Source organism: Cannabis sativa, chromosome 3, assembly GCF_029168945.1.
Source record: "Cannabis sativa cultivar Pink pepper isolate KNU-18-1 chromosome 3, ASM2916894v1, whole genome shotgun sequence".
Lineage (NCBI taxonomy): Eukaryota > Viridiplantae > Streptophyta > Magnoliopsida > Rosales > Cannabaceae > Cannabis > Cannabis sativa.
Genome location: NC_083603.1, coordinates 22866313 through 22885064, shown reverse-complemented (window position 1 = coordinate 22885064; position 18752 = coordinate 22866313). Strand labels below are relative to the sequence as shown.

Here is an 18752-nt window from a genome sequence, read left to right as displayed (position 1 = left end):
ATACATTGTAGGGTGTAACGGTAATTTAATCCCTTTACAGTGTAGATCATTCATATAGAGGATCATTGATCACAATAGGATTATAACAATGGATAACTAATGATGTGTCTATATGGTGGAACATATAGAGCATTCTATATACTGAGAGTGCAATTCTAAGTTCTATGCGTGGATTCAACGAAGAATTAATAAGTTAGTGAATTTTAGTAATAAATTCTTGATCTACTTATTGGAAGCTCGGTTATATAGACCCATGGTCCCCCCACTAGTTGAGATAATATTGCTTGTAAGACTCATATAATTGGTTTTGATTAATCAATTATAATTCTCAAATTAGACTATGTCTATTTGTGAATTTTTCACTAAGTAAGGGCGAAATTGTAAAGAAAGAGTTTTAGGGGCATATTGGTTAATTATGATACTTTGTATGGTTCAATTAATAAATATGATAAATGACAATATTATTTAATAATTATTTATAGTTATTAAATAGTTAGAATTGGCATTTAAATTGTTGAATTAGAAAATTAGCGTTTTTGAGAAAATCAGATGCAGAAAAGGTAAAACTGCAAAATTGCAAAAAGTGAGGCCCAAATCCACTAGTATAGGGCCAGCCACTTTTGTAGGAAATTTAAACTGATATTTTCATTATTTTAATGCCAAATAATTCAAACCTAGCCCTAGTGGAATGCTATAAATAGATAGTGAAGGCTTCAGGAAAATTACACTTAAATTTTCTATTTTTCCTTCAGAGAAAAACCTGAGCCTTCTCTCTCCCTATCTTTGGCTGAACCCACTCTCTCTCTCTTCCTCATTGAGATTTCGAAATCCTTAGTGTATGAGTAGTGCCCACACACAGCAAGCAATACCTCAATCATAGTGAGGAAGATCGTGAAGAAAGACTTTCAGCAAAAAGGAGTTTCAGCATCAAAGATTCAGAGAAAGAGATCCAGGTTCAGATATTGATAATGCTCTGCTACAGAAAGGAATCAAGGGCTAGATATCTGAACGGAAGGAGTCATTATATTCCGCTGCACCCAATGTAAGGTTTCCTAAACTTTATATGTGTTTATTTCATCGTTTTAGAAAGTTCATATTTAGGGTGTTAATAAACATACTTGTGAGTAGATCTAAGATCCTGGTAAAATAAATTCCAACAGGAACGTCATGGTACTAAACCCCATCTGATCGAATTGCTGCTATTCAAAGCCATATCATACTTGGAGGTGTTTCATTCAGCCTGTATGCCCATGGGCCTTGCAATAACACACCAACAGGCAGGTTTACAATCGAATCAACCATCACCTAAATGGTTGAACCCACCTTCAGGTAGGCTGAAACTAAATACAAACACATCTGTTAACAAAGCTAAGCAAATTTCTGGTTTTTGTGCTATATTACAAAACAGTAGTGGTGATTGCATCGCTGCAATGTCAAGACCTTTCCCAGACTGTTTTAAACCAGAAATTATAGATGTTTTGGCCCTAATCCACATCCTACAATGGATAAAAGACCTACAACTACCTGTGGACTACATTGAATCGGACTCTCTTGTAGTCATTAATGGTTTGCAGTCACAACATGCTTCATTCTCGGACTTTCATTGCTTGTTGATTGATATTTTACTTTCAGTGTCCAATTTCCCTGGAGTACAGATTACTCATGTCAAGAGGTGTGCAAATACTGCTACTCATACTCTTGCTAAGTATGCTCTTTCAGTGAGTACTGATTGTTTATGGTTGGAGGAACTTCCACCTCCACTAATGTCTATTGTATTATAACTTTCTGTTTTAATATAATAGCTTTTATCTCCCAAAAAAAAAAACTCTATTGTCCTATCTGTTAAGAGTATCTCTGGGAATGAACTTAACTTTGGGTTGATTTCCTTCTCCCTAAATTTTGAGCCACAAAAGCTTTAATTAAATGTTACAATAATTTTATTAAAAGAAAAACCTTATATTAATTGGACAAGAGAAGGATTTCTAGGACAAATCAATAACGGGGTTCACAAAAAGCAAAGATATGGATCATAATAATCAAGGGACAAAATGCATACATTTTACTACTATAACTGTAAGAATGTACATCAAGACTTGTTATAAACTAAACATATACACGCTACAGTTTATGCTATACTCACTTAAGAGGTAAAAAATTAATTTAGGAACTCAATAATGTAATTAAAAAAAATGCATATATATAATTATAATTATATACATAGCCTCTGCAGTAATCCCAAACCAATGCCACCTCAAGTTGAGGATCATACTCAACAGATAAATCAAACAAAAAAGGTGCTAAAATGAATGGCCTCAAGATTTCTTTGGTATTATATAAATGCTCAAAAACGCAATGCTAAGATGTACAGATTTCAAAGATTGCACCTTCAAATTATTCCTGTTAAGTAATTAGACATGTCCTAGAAAAGGCCGTTCTGTACTTACAAAGGGAATCATTCTCTTTCCCTCTTCCAACCTCTGAGTGCCTCCAATGGCCATTTTAGTCTATACAATAAAACCCCAGTTGGTTAAATATCATTGGTGCTAGTTCTGAAAACCAACTGGAACAATACCAAAGAGATAAAAACAGCTACACAAGAAAATAAACAGCAACTCGAAATGGGAAAAAAATAGCTTTGGTTTTGCCTGGTGTCCAGACAGTTTAGTCATTGCTTGTAACTTGAATTGCCAGCCTTACTTGATGACAATAAAGGTTTCTCCTTCAAGCTGGTACTCAAGACAGTTTCACCGTTGCTCGATTGGTTATCCGCAGCTCCTGGTCTCATCCAAACTTTAATATGTCCCTCTCGGCAGACAGTAAGAACAGATTCTTGTGTAAAAGTCAAACCAGAAAGGGGTTCGGTATGCACACGATGTGCAACCAGTGGTGAGATCTTTGGGACATCTCTCATGCTCGGAGCAGGTTGAAGAGTGCCAATTGGACAAACAGTGTCCCAATGGGATGACTGGCTTCCAGTGCTAAAAGTTGGGGATCCACCAGGTGGTCGTCGCAATGGTACAACAATCTCATCCATTTCTAGGTCCCAAAGGAGCAACTGTGTGTCCTGGTGAGATACAAGTTATTAAGCTCTGTGACCTTCATTGATATCAATATTAAGCAAAATAACAATAACAACTCAACCAGAACAAACATCAAAATTATAATACCTGGCCAACAGAACCAAACCGGTATACAGTCTCTTCTGTACCATCTGAATTTGGTGATGACCAGTATGAATCAAAAGCCACTCCACTGACCTGCATAAGCAATAAGTTTGAGATGATGAGAAACCAAGAGGAAGAAGAAACTCACAAAGATGTAAATATCTTATAAAACTCACCCATGAATTATGCCCCTCACCCCATGCTACAACCTTCCGATCTTCCACACTCCAAACCTGAACTAAATCATCTTCTCCTCCAGTCAGAATGTATTTTCCATCCATGCTGTCATAAATCATGTCATATGTCATCAGAATGAAAAAATACTGTCTCAAAGGAAAAGAACAACAGAGATATGCGCTAAACTCAACTCTGGGATGTAAATAATAATAATTATAAAATTGAATATCCAAAACGTTACACACCTCCAAGCACAACATAAGAGCGCACCATAATAACTTTTGCCACCACATACAAGTTGCTCTTTAGAGTAGTCAAAAACACGTAAATAACCTGAGTACAGAAATTAAACCAATGCTCATGTGTATTTGAAGTTGTAATTGAACAAACAAACAAAGTACAATATTAACATAGTACCATCTCTTCCAACAGTTGCTAAGTATGTTCCATCAGTAGAGAAAGTGATGCTATTAATGGAACCTTGGCATATATGCCATCTGGCAATTGGGTTACTCTGCAAACATAATGCTGTAGTCAATGGACAATAACAAAAGGGAGCATAAAAGGTATGTTATTAATATACACCATCAAACAACATTAATTTTAACAAAGTACAACTTTACTGTGTTTATAATAAGGTAAACTGCTTAGAAGATCTGGAATGATCATTGCATATTTATCAAAATGATATAGAATCATCTAACTTCTCCTTGGTTGTTTTAGATAGTAGAAATCTTGTCCGAGAGTCTACCAGAATCTAAAAAATATACTAACAGACATATACAGCCCAAACTAACACCAGAAGTAACACAGTAATATCAAAACAATTGCACACACTAAAAGTTCTAAGTACCTTATTATAGCGAGCATGCGAAACAGAAAATTGAGTTTGATCTTTGATGACAGGGAATGAAGAATCACCTGCACCATCTTTGTTCTAGAGGGGGAAAAACAACAAAACTAAACATCATATTTCAGACATTACTAGCAAAACCATTGAAAGTATATGACATTAGAACATTAATGCTTGCCTTCTCATACACATACAAGTTCCCATCAGCATGAGCAACTACAAAAGCACCATCACCGCCAGGCACCCATGCAATACTAGTACAGCGGCTGTTGGAAATTCGTGTCAAATAAACTAGTCTCCAAAATTAGACTTCAGACTTCTCATACATTACACACAAAGAAAATCCAACCCGTACCCAAAATATTTTATTAAAATCTAAAAGGACTCGATTTTAAAAATAAATATAAAAAAGGAATAAGTATAAGCAGCTAAGTATTTTGTCTTTTTACCCCCAATACTTGTTTTACTATGGTCATGTTACAGAGACCAAGATTAAATGTACCCATTTCAAAAAACAAAGATCAAATGTCGAACAATTTTAACTGTTCAAGAATCAGATTTTTCAGTATCATTAAACTTGAGTGAATGTTCAAATTGTCCAGTAGACTACCCTCTACAGCTGCCAAGTCCTACCAATATGAATACAGAAGTAAAAGCATGCAATTTAAGAATATATACATATCTTGCTTTTCCACCAAAGCTATGAATATTTCTTTCTATTTTAAAGGCCCATGATACCTTGACAACACTTATGTCTATGAACTTCAATTTTTCTAGTAATAAATATAAGAGATATCTATCAAACATAATTAACAAACACTCTCTTTACATCATATCTCAATTTCAGGGACACTGAATCTAACCCAAGTGTGACATCAGAATTACCAAGTGTACACATCAGATTCTGGATATGAACAATGACCTTCTCAACAAAAAAAAATACAATAACACTTTAGTCTTACCTGCTATTAACCGAACCATCTTTGTTATAGTGTTGGGCCCCAACAAGCTTCTTTCCAACATCTTGTAATTGTTGTCTCAGTGAGACAGAATATACTGCAGTAATACACATAACAGCTAAAACTGAAATTTCTAACTCTCAAAAACAAGATTATAACTTAGTTTCAAGAAATAAAGTTTACCATCTCCTGAATTCAGCCCAATAATCAAATCATGACCATCCCTTGCGTCTTGGTCAAATGCGTGACAAATGGGGTTTGAATTACTAAAATGTATTGATTTTATTGGATCCTACATACAGACATAAACCTCTCATACACCAAACACTTATCTTCAAACTAACTAAAATCTAAAATTATTATAATACCTTGTCTTGGGAATTCAAGTCGCTTATAAAAATTGCATCCCCCACATTAAAGATCAAATAAGTCCCTTTGCCATCAAAATTTGATGTAGAGGCCAAATTGGTAGAGCTTGAAGCCCCCAATGACCCAACTCTACTTGCACTGACACTCTTACTCCCACCATTGCCGCCAACAAAGCTAAGTGCCCGACTCCCATTTCCACCACCTAGCAACCTAGCTGCAGCTGATCTCACACCTCCACTGGTAGTGAAGCTTGATTGTGAGGATGTAGGGGTTGATGGGGAAGGTTTATCTTTGAGATATGCTAGAGTCACCTGATTAATGAACAAACAAAAACACCACTGAAGTTTTAGTATTTAGGTCAAAATGCCATAAATTCTATAAACTTGTAAAGATCATGTCTTGGTGTTAACTTCAGTAAGTGGTCCTTGATAAGAATATGATTATATCTAATCGAAATTTCTTCCACAATATGAAAATTGAAGGAAAATCATAAGAACTAAGATTGAAATATATGAACATAATAACGTACCTTCACAATATCAATAATCACTTTATAATAAATTTCAAATAATTCAAATTACAATCCTAAAAAACGGCAGCCATGAACATAAAAGGAAAGGAAAACCCTAGAACCAAATAAATTCAACAAACCCAACAGCGAACATTTGATTTTACGAAATGAGCAGCTAAAAATTTCTTAAGAAAACACTATTCAAATAGTAAATTGAGAGAGAAAGGAAAGGAAAAGAAGTTGATTAATGAAAAACCAAGGAACCTGGGTGACGGTTTTCCCATGGGTGTAGTGGAGAAAACCCGAAGGGTGAGTCTTTTCGTAATGAAGCTTATATCGACCTTCTGGTGTTTTGAAATAGGTCTTCAGACCAGGCGATTGGGCGTTCCCCGATGAAGAAGCCGTTGACATCATACCGTTGGCAGTGTTGATCATGGTGAAGAAGCTGGTTACTACGATAGAGCCGAGAGCAAACGATCATGACATTAGGGTTATTCAATGCTAATTTTGCTGAGTCCCCAAAAACGAAGAAGACGAAGATATTTTGCTAGCCTGGGTTTTGTATTGTTTTGCTCTCTGTTTTTCATTTTTTTTTTTTTTTCCTTTTTTTCTATTTTTCCTCCTTTGTTTGGGTCTCCACTTCAATGGCTTCCGGATCAATGGGGCTTTGGATCCTCTGCTTCGCGGTTCATGAGAAGTCTTTTGTACGTGTGATTTGACTTTGAATGGCTCATTAGTCAATGATATGGACGGCTATGATTACAACTTCTTTTTTTCCGTCTTCTTCATCATCAAACGAAAGTTACGAAACTGGAGTGCCTTTGTTTTTAATTTTTCAATCATAAAAATAAAAGTTAAATTTTTTGTTTTTAAAATTTTATTTTTGAAAAATAAAAATATGTTCTATAACCACTATTGTTTTTCAATTTTGAAAAAAAAAAACAAAAATTTATTTAGTAAATTATTAGAAATTTATATCTATAAAATGAAACATATATAATTATTGTATTAAATACGTAATTAATGGCAAGATTTTTAAGAAAATCAACTCAACTGTGATTACACTGGTGCCTAAGGTAAAATGTCTTAATATTATTAAAGATTTTAGACCTATTGCAACTTTGTTGCAATATCATTTATAAGATTGCAACTAAGCTTTTGAGTTCTAGAATCAAATTAGTTTTACCTGATATTATCTCTCATTCACAAGGAGACTTCATCAAAGGCAGATTTATTGGGCACAACATTATGATCTGTCAAGATTTGATCAAGCATTATGATAGGAAATCCAACAAACCAGGGTGTGTGATTAAGTTGGATATTCAAAAGGCATATGATACAATGGAGTGGCAATTTATAAAGGAGATGCTTTATGGACTTCAGTTTCTAATTCCATTTGTCAAACTGATCATGCAATGTATCTCAACACCTAGGTTCTCTCTGATGTTCAATGGAACTCTCCATGGTTTCTTTGAATCTAAGAGAGGCTTAAGACAAGGGGATCCTATATCTCCATTACTATTTGTAATAAGAATGGAGCATCTATCTAGACTGATGGCGAAAGTTGGAGACAAGGAAGACTTTTGTTTTCATGATAGATGCACTGAGCTCAAATTGAACCACCTTGCTTTTGCAGATGATGTAATATTATTCAGCAAAGGGAATGAGAGAAGTGTCAGGTACCTGTTGCAAGCTCTTAAGCTTTTCTCTGTCACCTCAGGATTGCAACCAAGTCCTACAAAAATTGCATTATATTGCAGTAACATGGAGCAAACTGTAGTAGAGAGGCTGCTGAAACTTTCTAGTTTTTCAAGACAGAATTTGCCTTTTACTTACTTGGGAATACCTATCAATGCAAAGAGAATATCAGGAAGAGAATGTGAGATACTGATAGAGAAGATGACTGCCAGAATTAGGAGTTGGAGTTCGAGGAACTTGTCTTTTGCAGAGAGAACAGTTTTGATAAATTTTGTCCTAATGGCGATTCAAGCATACTGGAGTCAAATTCTTATCTTACCAAAGAGAATAATTAGAGGCACTGAAGCAGTTTTCATAGCTTATCTTTGGAAAGGGCAATCAATGTTTCAGGGAGCTGGAGCAATCAATTGAGACATGGTTTGCACTCTAAAATCAGCAAGGGCTTTAGGTATCAAAAGAGTTGAAGAATAGAACAAAACAGCTATGTGTAAATATGTTTGGGCAATCACGAATAACAAGGAGAGTTTGTGGATGAAGTGGGTTCATAGTGTGTATTTGAAGGAAGGGGATTGATGGAGCTACACTCCTTCTATACATGCTAGTTGGTATTGGAAGAAGTTGGTGGCTCTAAAGGATCAAGTGAGGAGTTTGATAGATACAAGAGAGTTTGTAGCACACAAATTCTCTATTACAGCAGGCTATAGAATTCTAACTCCCTCACTGACCAAAACATACTAGAGTAAGGAGGTTTGGGCTCGTCTAAACTTACCTAAACATTGCTTTATTCTATGGTTGACTATGCATGGTAGACTGAAGACAAAAGACAGGCTGATAAGAATGGGAATACAGATAGATGAAGGCTGCTGCTTGTGCCAGGATGGGAAAGGAACGACTCAACATCTGTTTTTGAGTGTAAGTTTGCAGTGGAATGCCTCAACAGACTTAAGGAATGGTTGGGATGGAATGTAAGAAGTAAGAGTTTGCCTCACATCATCAGGTGGATCGGAAAATTAAAAATAAGTAAGGGTTAAAAGAAAATTCTAGCTGCTGCAACAACCTCTCTGGTTTATCATCTTTGGACAGCAAGAAATGCTGATATTTGGAAAGGAGAACAGGTAGTATGTTGGGTTTTATGCCCTAAATAAAACTCATTTCAATATAATCAGATTTACTTATTAATATAGATCAGAAATAACATTTAATGTTGCATGGTTCACATGATTTATTTCATGATTATATGTACATAATGTATGAATTCATCTGAAACCCTTTTCACATACTTGATCCTGTTTATTGTGCCGTCAACACATTGGAAAGTAAACATGACTATGTGAATAAAGTTTCCTAGATTTATCAGACATAGGGTTTTACTGATATGATAATCTACAACAAGAGTTTACTTGCATTTGGAGAAATGCTATGTTCTTTCCAGAGCATTGGTTAAAGTAAAGCTCAGGTTGGATGCATGGAGTATGCATCGGAAGGGACCGATATTGAACTTTGACTTAGATTTACTAAACTTACCGTAATATCTATTCAAGTCAATATCGCCTAGTTGATCCTATATCAAATGATCTTAATCCTGATATGATTAGGCTCAATCTCGAGAGGCTATTCGTGTTCTTTGATTTGTTAGTTAAGCCTACTTTTAGGTCAGGGTGATACGTACATTTTGGGAACACGGTAGTGCAATTGAGTGGGAGCGCTAACATAAACATGGAATCTATAGCTTCTATCTGGCGAATAGCAAGCAAAGGATGATCTCCTTCGAGCTTGACCAAACGAACATAAATGGTGGAGTACTCATTTCACATAAGCTGAAATATCATTTAGACGGGGTCAAGTGTTTTAAGGATAAAATACATTGTAGGGTGTAACGGTAATCTAGTCCCTTTACAGTGTAGATCATTCATATAGAGGATCAGTGATCAAATTAGGATTATAACAATGGATAACTAATGATGTGTCTATATGGTGGAACATATAGAGCATTCTATATAACTGAGAGTGCAATTCTAAGTTCTATGCGTGGATTCAACGAAGAATTAATAAGTTAGTGAATTTTAGTGCTAAATTCTTGATCTACTTATTGGAAGCTCGGTTAAATAGACCCATGGTCCCCGCACTAGTTGAGATAATATTGCTTGTAAGACTCATGTAATTGGTTTTGATTAATCAATTATAATTCTCAAATTAGACTATGTCTATTTGTGAATTTTTCACTAAGTAAGGGCGAAATTGTAAAGAAAGAGTTTTAGAGGCATATTTGTTAATTATCATACTTTGTATGGTTCAATTAATAAATATGATAAATGACAATATTATTTAATAATTATTTATAGTTATTAAATAGTTAGAATTGACATTTAAATGGTTGAATTAGAAAATTGGCGTTTTTAGAGAAAATCAGATGCAGAAAAGGTAAAACTGTAAAATTGCAAAAAGTGGGGCCCAAATCCACTAGTATAGGGCCGGCCACTTTTGTAGGAAATTTAAACTGATTTTTTCATTATTTTAATGCCAAATAATTCAAACCTAACCCTAGTTGAATGCTATAAATAGATAGTGAAGGCTTCAGAAAAATTACACACTTAAATTTTCTACTTTTCGTTCAGAAAAAACTGAGCCTCTCTCTCTCCCTATCTTTGGCCGAACCCACTCTCTCTTTCTTCTTCATTGAAATTTCGAAATACTTAGTGTATGAGTAGTGCCCACACACAGCAAGTGATACCTCAATCATAGTGAGGAAGATCGTGAAGAAAGACTTTCAGCAAGAAGGAGTTTCAGCATCAAAGATTCAGAGAAAGAGATCCAGGTTCAGATATTGATAATGCTCTGCTACAGAAAGGAATCAAGGGCTAGATATCTGAACGGAAGGAGTCATTATGTTCCGCTGCACCCAATGTAAGGTTTCCTAAACTTTATATGTGTTTATTTCATCGTTTTAGAAAATTCATATTTAGGGTGTTAATCAACATACTTGTGAGTAGATCTAAGATCCTGGTAAAATAAATTCCAACAATTGGCCTCAGAGCCATGGTAATTGATTTACTTGCAAGAAATTTGGACTTTAAAACGATTGTTTGTTTGTTTTTGGATGGTATCATGTTGTATTGAGTGTTATTTGATGATTGATTGGTGTTTGTGAATTTTCGTTAAAAATAATTGAATATCTGTTTCTGGAATTATTTTTATTGGATAGTATGGAAAAAATTAAGCAAGTTACTTTTTTACAGAACTCAATTTTGATTTAATTTGAATTAGTTATGATTTTTTGAAGATTCGGAAAAAACGGAGTTGTGCTGAAATTTTCCTGCGATCGCGAATACTGTCCGTACAGCTCACAATTTTTTCGTTTTTCTTCAATTTTTCATGCTTTTTCATGGAATTAACTTCCGATTTTTTGTGTAGTTCTATATTTATACTATTACTATTCCTAATTCAATTCTAATTATCATTATGAATTAATTTAATATTTTTTAAATTTAATCCAAGATATTAGTATAATTTGAATTTAAAATAGTTAGTATCTATCTTATTTGCTTAATAATCTATCTTATTTTTAAATTTGATTATATCTTATCTTATTTTTAAATTTAAGGTCAGATTTTAAATATTTTAAATTAATTTTTTTTAAAATAATTTGACCTTATTTAAATTTAAAATAAGATAACTATAATCATGTAATTTTAAAAAGATGTTAGATATTTTGCTAACTTTTAAATTTTGTTATTTTATTTATTTAAATTACATTTAAAATGTGAAAAAGATATTCATTTATCTTTTTTAATTTTTTATTTAATTTTTATTTATAAAATAACATTTAAATTTTTAAAAGTAGTTAGCAAATTTTGAAATGATATTTAGGTTGGTTGAAACCTAATTTTTCAAAATTGTAGGTTTAATTTTAAATTTAATTTTTTTTTTTAAATTTCGAATTTTTTCAAATTTTTTTTTTTAAATTTTCGAAAATTATTTTATTTAATTAATTATTTTCGAAATTAATAATTTAATTTAAAATTAAATAAATCCTACATCCAACTATCCAGCTAACCTTGTTGCAGGAGTATGTGTTTTAGCTTGTTTGTAAGTTTTCAAAACCTATTATTACTTGATTGCAAATAGCCATGGTTACTTTTTGCCAGATCTAATGATCTGATGGCTCCCTTGGTCAAGATAATAATTTGTAACAGGTATATTTGCAAACTTCTTTCATCTGTGTATGACCTAGCAACATGATAGGACCCATCCAAAGTGTGCCTGTGTGAGCCTATGTGTTTAATTTTATTATAGATGCATATAGGTTGTTGTTGCTAAATAAAATGTCATAGTCATTGATAAATTTTATTTAGGCCCATTTAGTTTTTGGGCCTATTCAATTAATAACAGTTGTTCTTATTAAGGTTAAATTCCTCTCTTTTGGGCCTTGTGTGAGAGTTGGGAGCCATAGTAGTGGGTACGACATACTGAACCCAGCACCCCCTCACATGAACCACCCCAATTGTGAAGGCCCATTTGCCTGATTTGAATAACTGTACTAGGTTAATTAAACTAGTTTAACCTAATTAAATTGATTAGCAACATAATTAATTTCATTTATTTTGAAATTAATTTAAGAAAATTATTGTTTAAAGAATTCTTTATTCTAAGCTAAACTATATGTATTTTCTTGTATTTAATTAAATATAGAATTATAACCATCTAGATTCTTTCTGGAGCTTAATTTAAATTTTTCATTAAATATTCCTATTTAAGTTGATATTTAGTTATCTACAACTAACCAACTTAAATCTGAATATCTTTTGGATTTACAATTTCAAAATTAAGTTGAGGAATTTTAGGCATTGGTTATTAAGATTGTTTAGATATTTTTTAAGTTAATATCTTTTCGCATATTAACTTAAAATGGAATATTTTAGATATTTTTTAGGTTAATATCTTTTCGAATATTAACTTAAAATGGAATATTTTTTTTGAATTAAGTAGTTACAACTTAATTTTTGATATTTAATTAAATTTAAATTTGAAAATATTTAAGTTCTAGATTTTTTCTAATACAACTTAAATTAGATATTTTTTCAAATTTTGTGGAAAAGATACTTAGTCAAATAAGATATTTTCTAGATAGTTATTTCTAGACTACTTATTATTTCTAATATTAAATAGGAAAATATTATACATTGTGAAATTAATTATTTATATAATTAATTTTGGTACAATTTATTTTAAGTATATTTTTCCTAGTATTAAACTAGAGATTAATAATTAAGCCTTCTCTACACTTAATTATTTATTTCTTGAATTTAATACATTTAATTAATTTGAAAATTAAATATCTAAGTTCATTTTCATCATGATACTTAAATATTTCTTTTTCATGACACTTAATTAAATAGAAAATTATTTTTAGTTGAAATTTAATTTTTCAACTAAATTTAAATAATTTTCAAAATATATTTTTTTTTCTTTATTTTATTAATCAAATTTCGAAATTGCATTTCTTAAATGCTGGAATTTCGAATTTTATTTGAAAAATAGATTAAAGTTGTAAATTATTTATTTTAATTTTGGACCAACTTAAATCAATGATTTTTTCATTTAATGATTAATTAAAATAAATGAAGTAAAATATATTTTTCTTTATTTTATTAATCAATTTTCGAAATTGCATTTCATAATGCAAGATGATTTTGAATTTATCTTGAAAAATAGATTAAGTTGTAAATTAATTATTTATTTTAATTAATTCTTGGATCAACTTAAATCAATGATTTTTTCATTTATTGATTATTTTAAAATAAATTGAATTAAAGTATATTATTAGAAATTGAATTAATTAGTCAAAGAAAAATCTTTATAGATGATATTTTTGCTTAAAGTATTTTTCTAGTGTATTTAATTAAATAGAAAATTAATATTTAAGTTGATTTTCATCATCATACTTAAATATTTGAAATTTTTCTTATATATTTAATTAAATAGGAAAATTATATTTTTTGTTGTAAATTAATTTTATTAATTAATTTTGGGCCAACATTAAATTAGAATAATTTTTCCAGGATTTATTTTTTATTTTAATATGCATTTTCGAAAATTGTATCTTGAATACTTTAATTTTTCGAAATGCAATATATATTTATAGAAAATTAAATTTGAGTTGTAAATTAATTTAAATTAATTTTGTAACAACTTAAATTGAATAGTTTTCTAAATATTTATTGGAAATTATTACTAAGATGGAAATAATTCATGTTATTTTCATAACCATCTAAGTAAAATTTATAAATATTAAATTAAAATTTATATTTAGAATTTTTCATTCTAAATTGGAAATTTTAATTAAATAAATATATCTTTAAAATAAATAGAATAAATAAAGAGAATCAAAGAAAATACAACTCTTTTTAAATAATGAGCTTTATTATTAAGATATTCGATCTCCATTGTGGGTTTTACACCGCGTTTGTTTTAGTGAGTAATCCTCCCTAATGGAGGAACGTTCATTAGCAATTTCGCACCGTTTAACCTCGCATGATAAGTAGTTTGTAAGTGTTTTGGATGGTATGGATCACCCTAATGGTGGCGACCATACTTGACTTGCAAATTATGAAACAATGGTGGAAGCTCATAAGATAGAATTGCCTTGACTCTCGCCTAAACGGGACAACGCTGAATTCCAATCTTGATCGAATAAAAGGTTGCTAGAATGTTTAACATTTTAGACGCGCTGACAACTCTATTCAATGAATGGTAGCTTTGACTCTCGCCTAAACGTGACACTGATATCAGTTTGTTGAAAACCTTGGAAATTATTTAGGATTGTAAGTTTTAGTATTTTCACTTGTCATTCCTACTTGCTATATGTTTATAATTTCTGAATTGTGTATGAATTTATATTGAACCATGTTATTTTCTGTTATTAAGTTGTAGTTTAATTTCGAATCTTCATTGTTGGTCTAACTTGGCTTGTTTATCTAATGAGATAAATCCCTAGTGGATTTTCACCATTAGACATACATAATAGTGTTAGATCTCGAAAGATAAATATTGTATATGCAACATCTAGCTGTTCATCAATTGATGACACCTTATACTAGTATTTTTACGATATGAAACAAGAAGATTGTATAAATAAGATTACATTGACTTTCGCTAATCGAAGCATCGTTGGATTCTTATTTATAAACGAAATTATCCTAATTCCTCTTAGCTTATTCATTTCGAATTAGCTCAATAACATATCATTGGATGAATGGTCTATAAATCATTTCATGTCATTATATTTTCTCTTAAGAAATTAAATGACGCATATGATTATAATCCCGAAATTCTATTCCCAATTGATATAAATCCTCAATCTTAGAAATCTCCTACTTGTATGGGCAAATCTGACTTAGAGTTTGTATTAGTAGTGGTGGTCCAAGAAAGAATTACTCATTATATTTGGTTGAATTTAAGTCTTTGACTTTAATTTTGGAATCCAAACAGAAATTTTCTTATATTTCTAATTCGAGAATACAATACAGTTACACTTTCTCAAGTGTTTAATATCCATCTTCTATTAATGGATTAAAACTGTATGGAATATGAGTTAGGTATTCTGTGACCAGGATCCACTTGCACTATTCTAAGAATTCTTTTATGTAACTAATCCTAAGTCATCAAAAGACACTACCACATTTTTTTTATCTATGGCATTTGTATCTTGTTCATAGTGGATTTGACAAGATCAATCTCTGCAAAGAGTTAATATGCCTATATCCACTGAAAGTAGTTCATCTCATTCGCAAGTGGATGTACATTCAGGGGTGGATATGAGTTTTTCGTTGTATTCTTAAAACGATAACTCTAGATTAGACCTTTTAGCAAAGAAATTTGAAATGTTTGAAAAATTTCATTAATTTCTAGCAATGGTTAAAACCATTAAGGTAAGTGGTTAAAGATCTTGCGAACTGATAGGGGTGGAGAAATAGTTAGTAGATATGCAGTTCAAAGATCATTAAATTGATTTTTGAATTATATCCAAACTTACCTCCCCAGAAATTTCGAGTTGCATGTTGATGATTAGTTACTAGTCGTTGCCTAATTCTTTCTATGGTAATACAATTTCAGAATGATGTAATGGTTGTATACTTAATGTAAATCATTACTAGATTCATGGATGACCTAATCAAAATCTTAAGAAAAGCTAGAACTGTTAACCATGGTTGGTTAGCTATTCTAAGTTATTAGGGGTGGACCATCCCATTGTCAATAGATAAGAAAGTGTTTGTTCAAACAAATACTACTTTTCTAAGAAAATGACTAAGTCTGAAAATCAAGTAGCAAATAAAGGAGATATTTTTCTTGATTCCAAAAGTGTTCTATCATCTTATATAACATATGATGATCCCACTGCCTCTATTGTCTTGTCACAACCGAAGAGATCAATACCATTTAGTTTTCTTCGACATAATTCACGTTACCTCGTCGTAGTGGGAGAGTTTCTAGGAACTCACCTTCTTATGACTTGGAAGACACTAGTGATTAAAATCCATTGTGAGTTTAAACAAGTAATGGATTGTCAAGATAAGAAACAAAGAAGAAAGCCAAAAGAACTATGGTTTAATCCATTCACATGGAGTAACCTAAAGTTTTCTATTACAAGCACATAAAAGGAAATTTTCGTTTATAAGTCTATTCAATGGACTTAACAAACTTCCTGTTCCTAGTTTATAGGTTTGAGTTTATCTAAACCTTTTGCTTGTGGTATACCTGGTAATTACTTACTCTAATGCAAGCAACTTACTTTAGTAAGATGCTGAAGCATTTTCTTTCTAATGACAATCTATAGAAGCTTCATAACTTCTTAGGTATAGATTTTATTTATCTAAGGAAAAGTCTTAACTATTCCAGAAAAGATAAAGCCATGAAAGAATTTCTTATATCAACAGTGAGAGGTCTTAGATATGCTTTTGTATGCCTTAGACCAGACACCTGCTGTTGAGTGGGAGTAATGAGTAGGTATCAGATTAATCTAGGAGAAGAACATTGGAACACAAGCAAGTAAATCCTAAGATTAAGAACAAAAACTATATGTTAGTCTATAAGGGTGTGTTTAAAACTCTTAGACTACACCATATCAGATTTCGAAATTTGCCTTTGTGCTAGTAAATCTTTCTGATAAGATGGTGGTTACTCTGGGGGTGGAATAGTGATTTTGGAGAAGTGTAAAAACCTATCTGAAGTCTCTAGGTTTGCCAGAGAGAGACTGAATGTTAAAGCTACAGGAAAGGTACTTATTCAGTCTAAAGAAAGTTTTATACATTTTTGGCATCATTCCTAATTGCCTTAAACTACTAGTGTTAATTTCCTGATTAACCAAAAGTAGTTGCCAAAGATATAGAATCCAGTATCCCAAGAGAGTAAACATATAGAGAGGAATTTCACATTATCAATGATTTTGTGATTAAAGGAAGAGTAATGGTGGAGAAAAGGTTGTGTTTAATTCAACCTTTCAGATCCTATTACGAGGAGTTTACTACTACTACACTTGATTTGTATACCAAGGTGTTGAGATTATCTGAAACGCACTTTCTGTTTTATATTAGTGCAAGTGAGAGTTTGTTGGGTTTTATGCCCTAAATAAAACTCATTTCAATATAATCAGATTTACTTATTAATATAGATCAGAAATAACATTTAATGTTGCATGGTTCACATGATTTATTTCATGATTATATGTACATAATGTATGAATTCATCTGAAACCCTTTTCACATACTTGATCCTGTTTATTGTGCCGTCAACACATTGGAAAGTAAACATGACTATGTGAATAAAGTTTCCTAGATTTATCAGACATAGGGTTTTACTGATATGATAATCTACAACAAGAGTTTACTTGCATTTGGAGAAATGCTATGTTCTTTCCAGAGCATTGGTTAAAGTAAAGCTCAGGTTGGATGCATGGAGTATGCATCGGAAGGGACCGATATTGAACTTTGACTTAGATTTATTAAACTTACCGTAATATCTATTCAAGTCAATATCGCCTAGTTGATCCTAGATCAAATGATCTTAATCCTGATATGACTAGGCTCAATCTCGAGAGGCTATTCGTGTTCTTTGATTTGTTAGTTAAGCATACTTTTAGGTCAGGGTGATACGTACATTTTGGGAACACGGTAGTGCAATTGAGTGGGAGCGCTAACATAAACATGGAATCTATAGCTTCTATCTGGCGAATAGTAAGCAAAGGATGATCTCCTTCGAGCTTGACCAAACGAACATAAATGGTGGAATACTCATTTCACATAAGCTGAAATATCATTTATACGGGGTCAAGTGTTTTAAGGATAAAATACATTGTAGGGTGTAACGGTAATCTAGTCCCTTTACAGTGTAGATCATTCATATAGAGGATCAGTGATCAAATTAGGATTATAACAATGGATAACTAATGATGTGTCTATATGGTGGAACATATAGAGCATTCTATATAACTGAGAGTGCAATTCTAAGTTCTATGCGTGGATTCAACGAAGAATTAATAAGTTAGTGAATTTTAGTGCTAAATTCTTGATCTACTTATTGGAAGCTCGGTTATATAGACCCATGGTCCCCGCACTAGTTGAGATAATATTGCTTGTAAGACTCATGTAATTGGTTTTGATTAATCAATTATAATTCTCAAATTAGACTATGTCTATTTGTGAATTTTTCACTAAGTAAGGGCGAAATTGTAAAGAAAGAGTTTTAGGGGCATATTTGTTAATTATCATACTTTGTATGGTTCAATTAATAAATATGATAAATGACAATATTATTTAATAATTATTTATAGTTATTAAATAGTTAGAATTGACATTTAAATGGTTGAATTAGAAAATTGGCGTTTTTGGAGAAAATCAGATGCAGAAAAGGTAAAACTGCAAAATTGCAAAAAGTGGGGCCCAAATCCACTAGTATAGGGCCGGCCACTTTTGTAGGAAATTTAAACTGATTTTTTCATTATTTTAATGCCAAATAATTCAAACCTA

The 18752-nt window shown here is 31.7% G+C and overlaps 2 protein-coding genes across 2 annotated transcripts; one reads left to right on the top strand and one right to left on the bottom strand.

Annotated features, from left to right (window-relative positions):
- Positions 1-2307: 2307 nt before the first annotated feature.
- Positions 2308-6703, bottom strand: LOC115709396 (uncharacterized). The gene is made up of 11 exons (XM_030637487.2): positions 6298-6703; positions 5522-5833; positions 5337-5445; positions 5157-5250; positions 4373-4460; positions 4195-4278; positions 3759-3855; positions 3587-3674; positions 3341-3446; positions 3168-3257; positions 2308-3064 (listed from the first exon to the last, which is right to left on the bottom strand). Exons 1-11 carry the CDS (start codon positions 6466-6468, stop codon positions 2666-2668), a joined length of 1638 nt encoding a protein of 545 aa, XP_030493347.1. The 5' UTR covers positions 6469-6703; the 3' UTR covers positions 2308-2665.
- Positions 6704-7374: 671 nt separating this feature from the next.
- LOC133035990 (uncharacterized) lies at positions 7375-8142 on the top strand. The gene has a single exon (XM_061112452.1). The coding sequence runs from the start codon at positions 7375-7377 to the stop codon at positions 8140-8142; it is 768 nt and encodes a 255-aa protein (XP_060968435.1).
- The last annotated feature ends 10610 nt before the right edge of the window (positions 8143-18752 follow it).

What these genes read in the sequence shown, in the direction of transcription:
- LOC115709396 (XM_030637487.2), bottom strand. Translation starts at nt 6,468, where the DNA reads ATGATCAACACTGCCAACGGTATGATGTCAACGGCTTCTTCATCGGGG. An exon ending in ACTTGAATTCCCAAGACAAG is followed by an intron (nt 5,446 to 5,521) that starts GTATTATAATAA and finishes GTCTGTATGTAG; the next exon opens with GATCCAATAAAATCAATACA. An exon ending in CTCTTATGTTGTGCTTGGAG is followed by an intron (nt 3,447 to 3,586) that starts GTGTGTAACGTT and finishes GATTTATGACAG; the next exon opens with CATGGATGGAAAATACATTC.
- LOC133035990 (XM_061112452.1), top strand. Translation starts at nt 7,375, where the DNA reads ATGGAGTGGCAATTTATAAAGGAGATGCTTTATGGACTTCAGTTTCTA.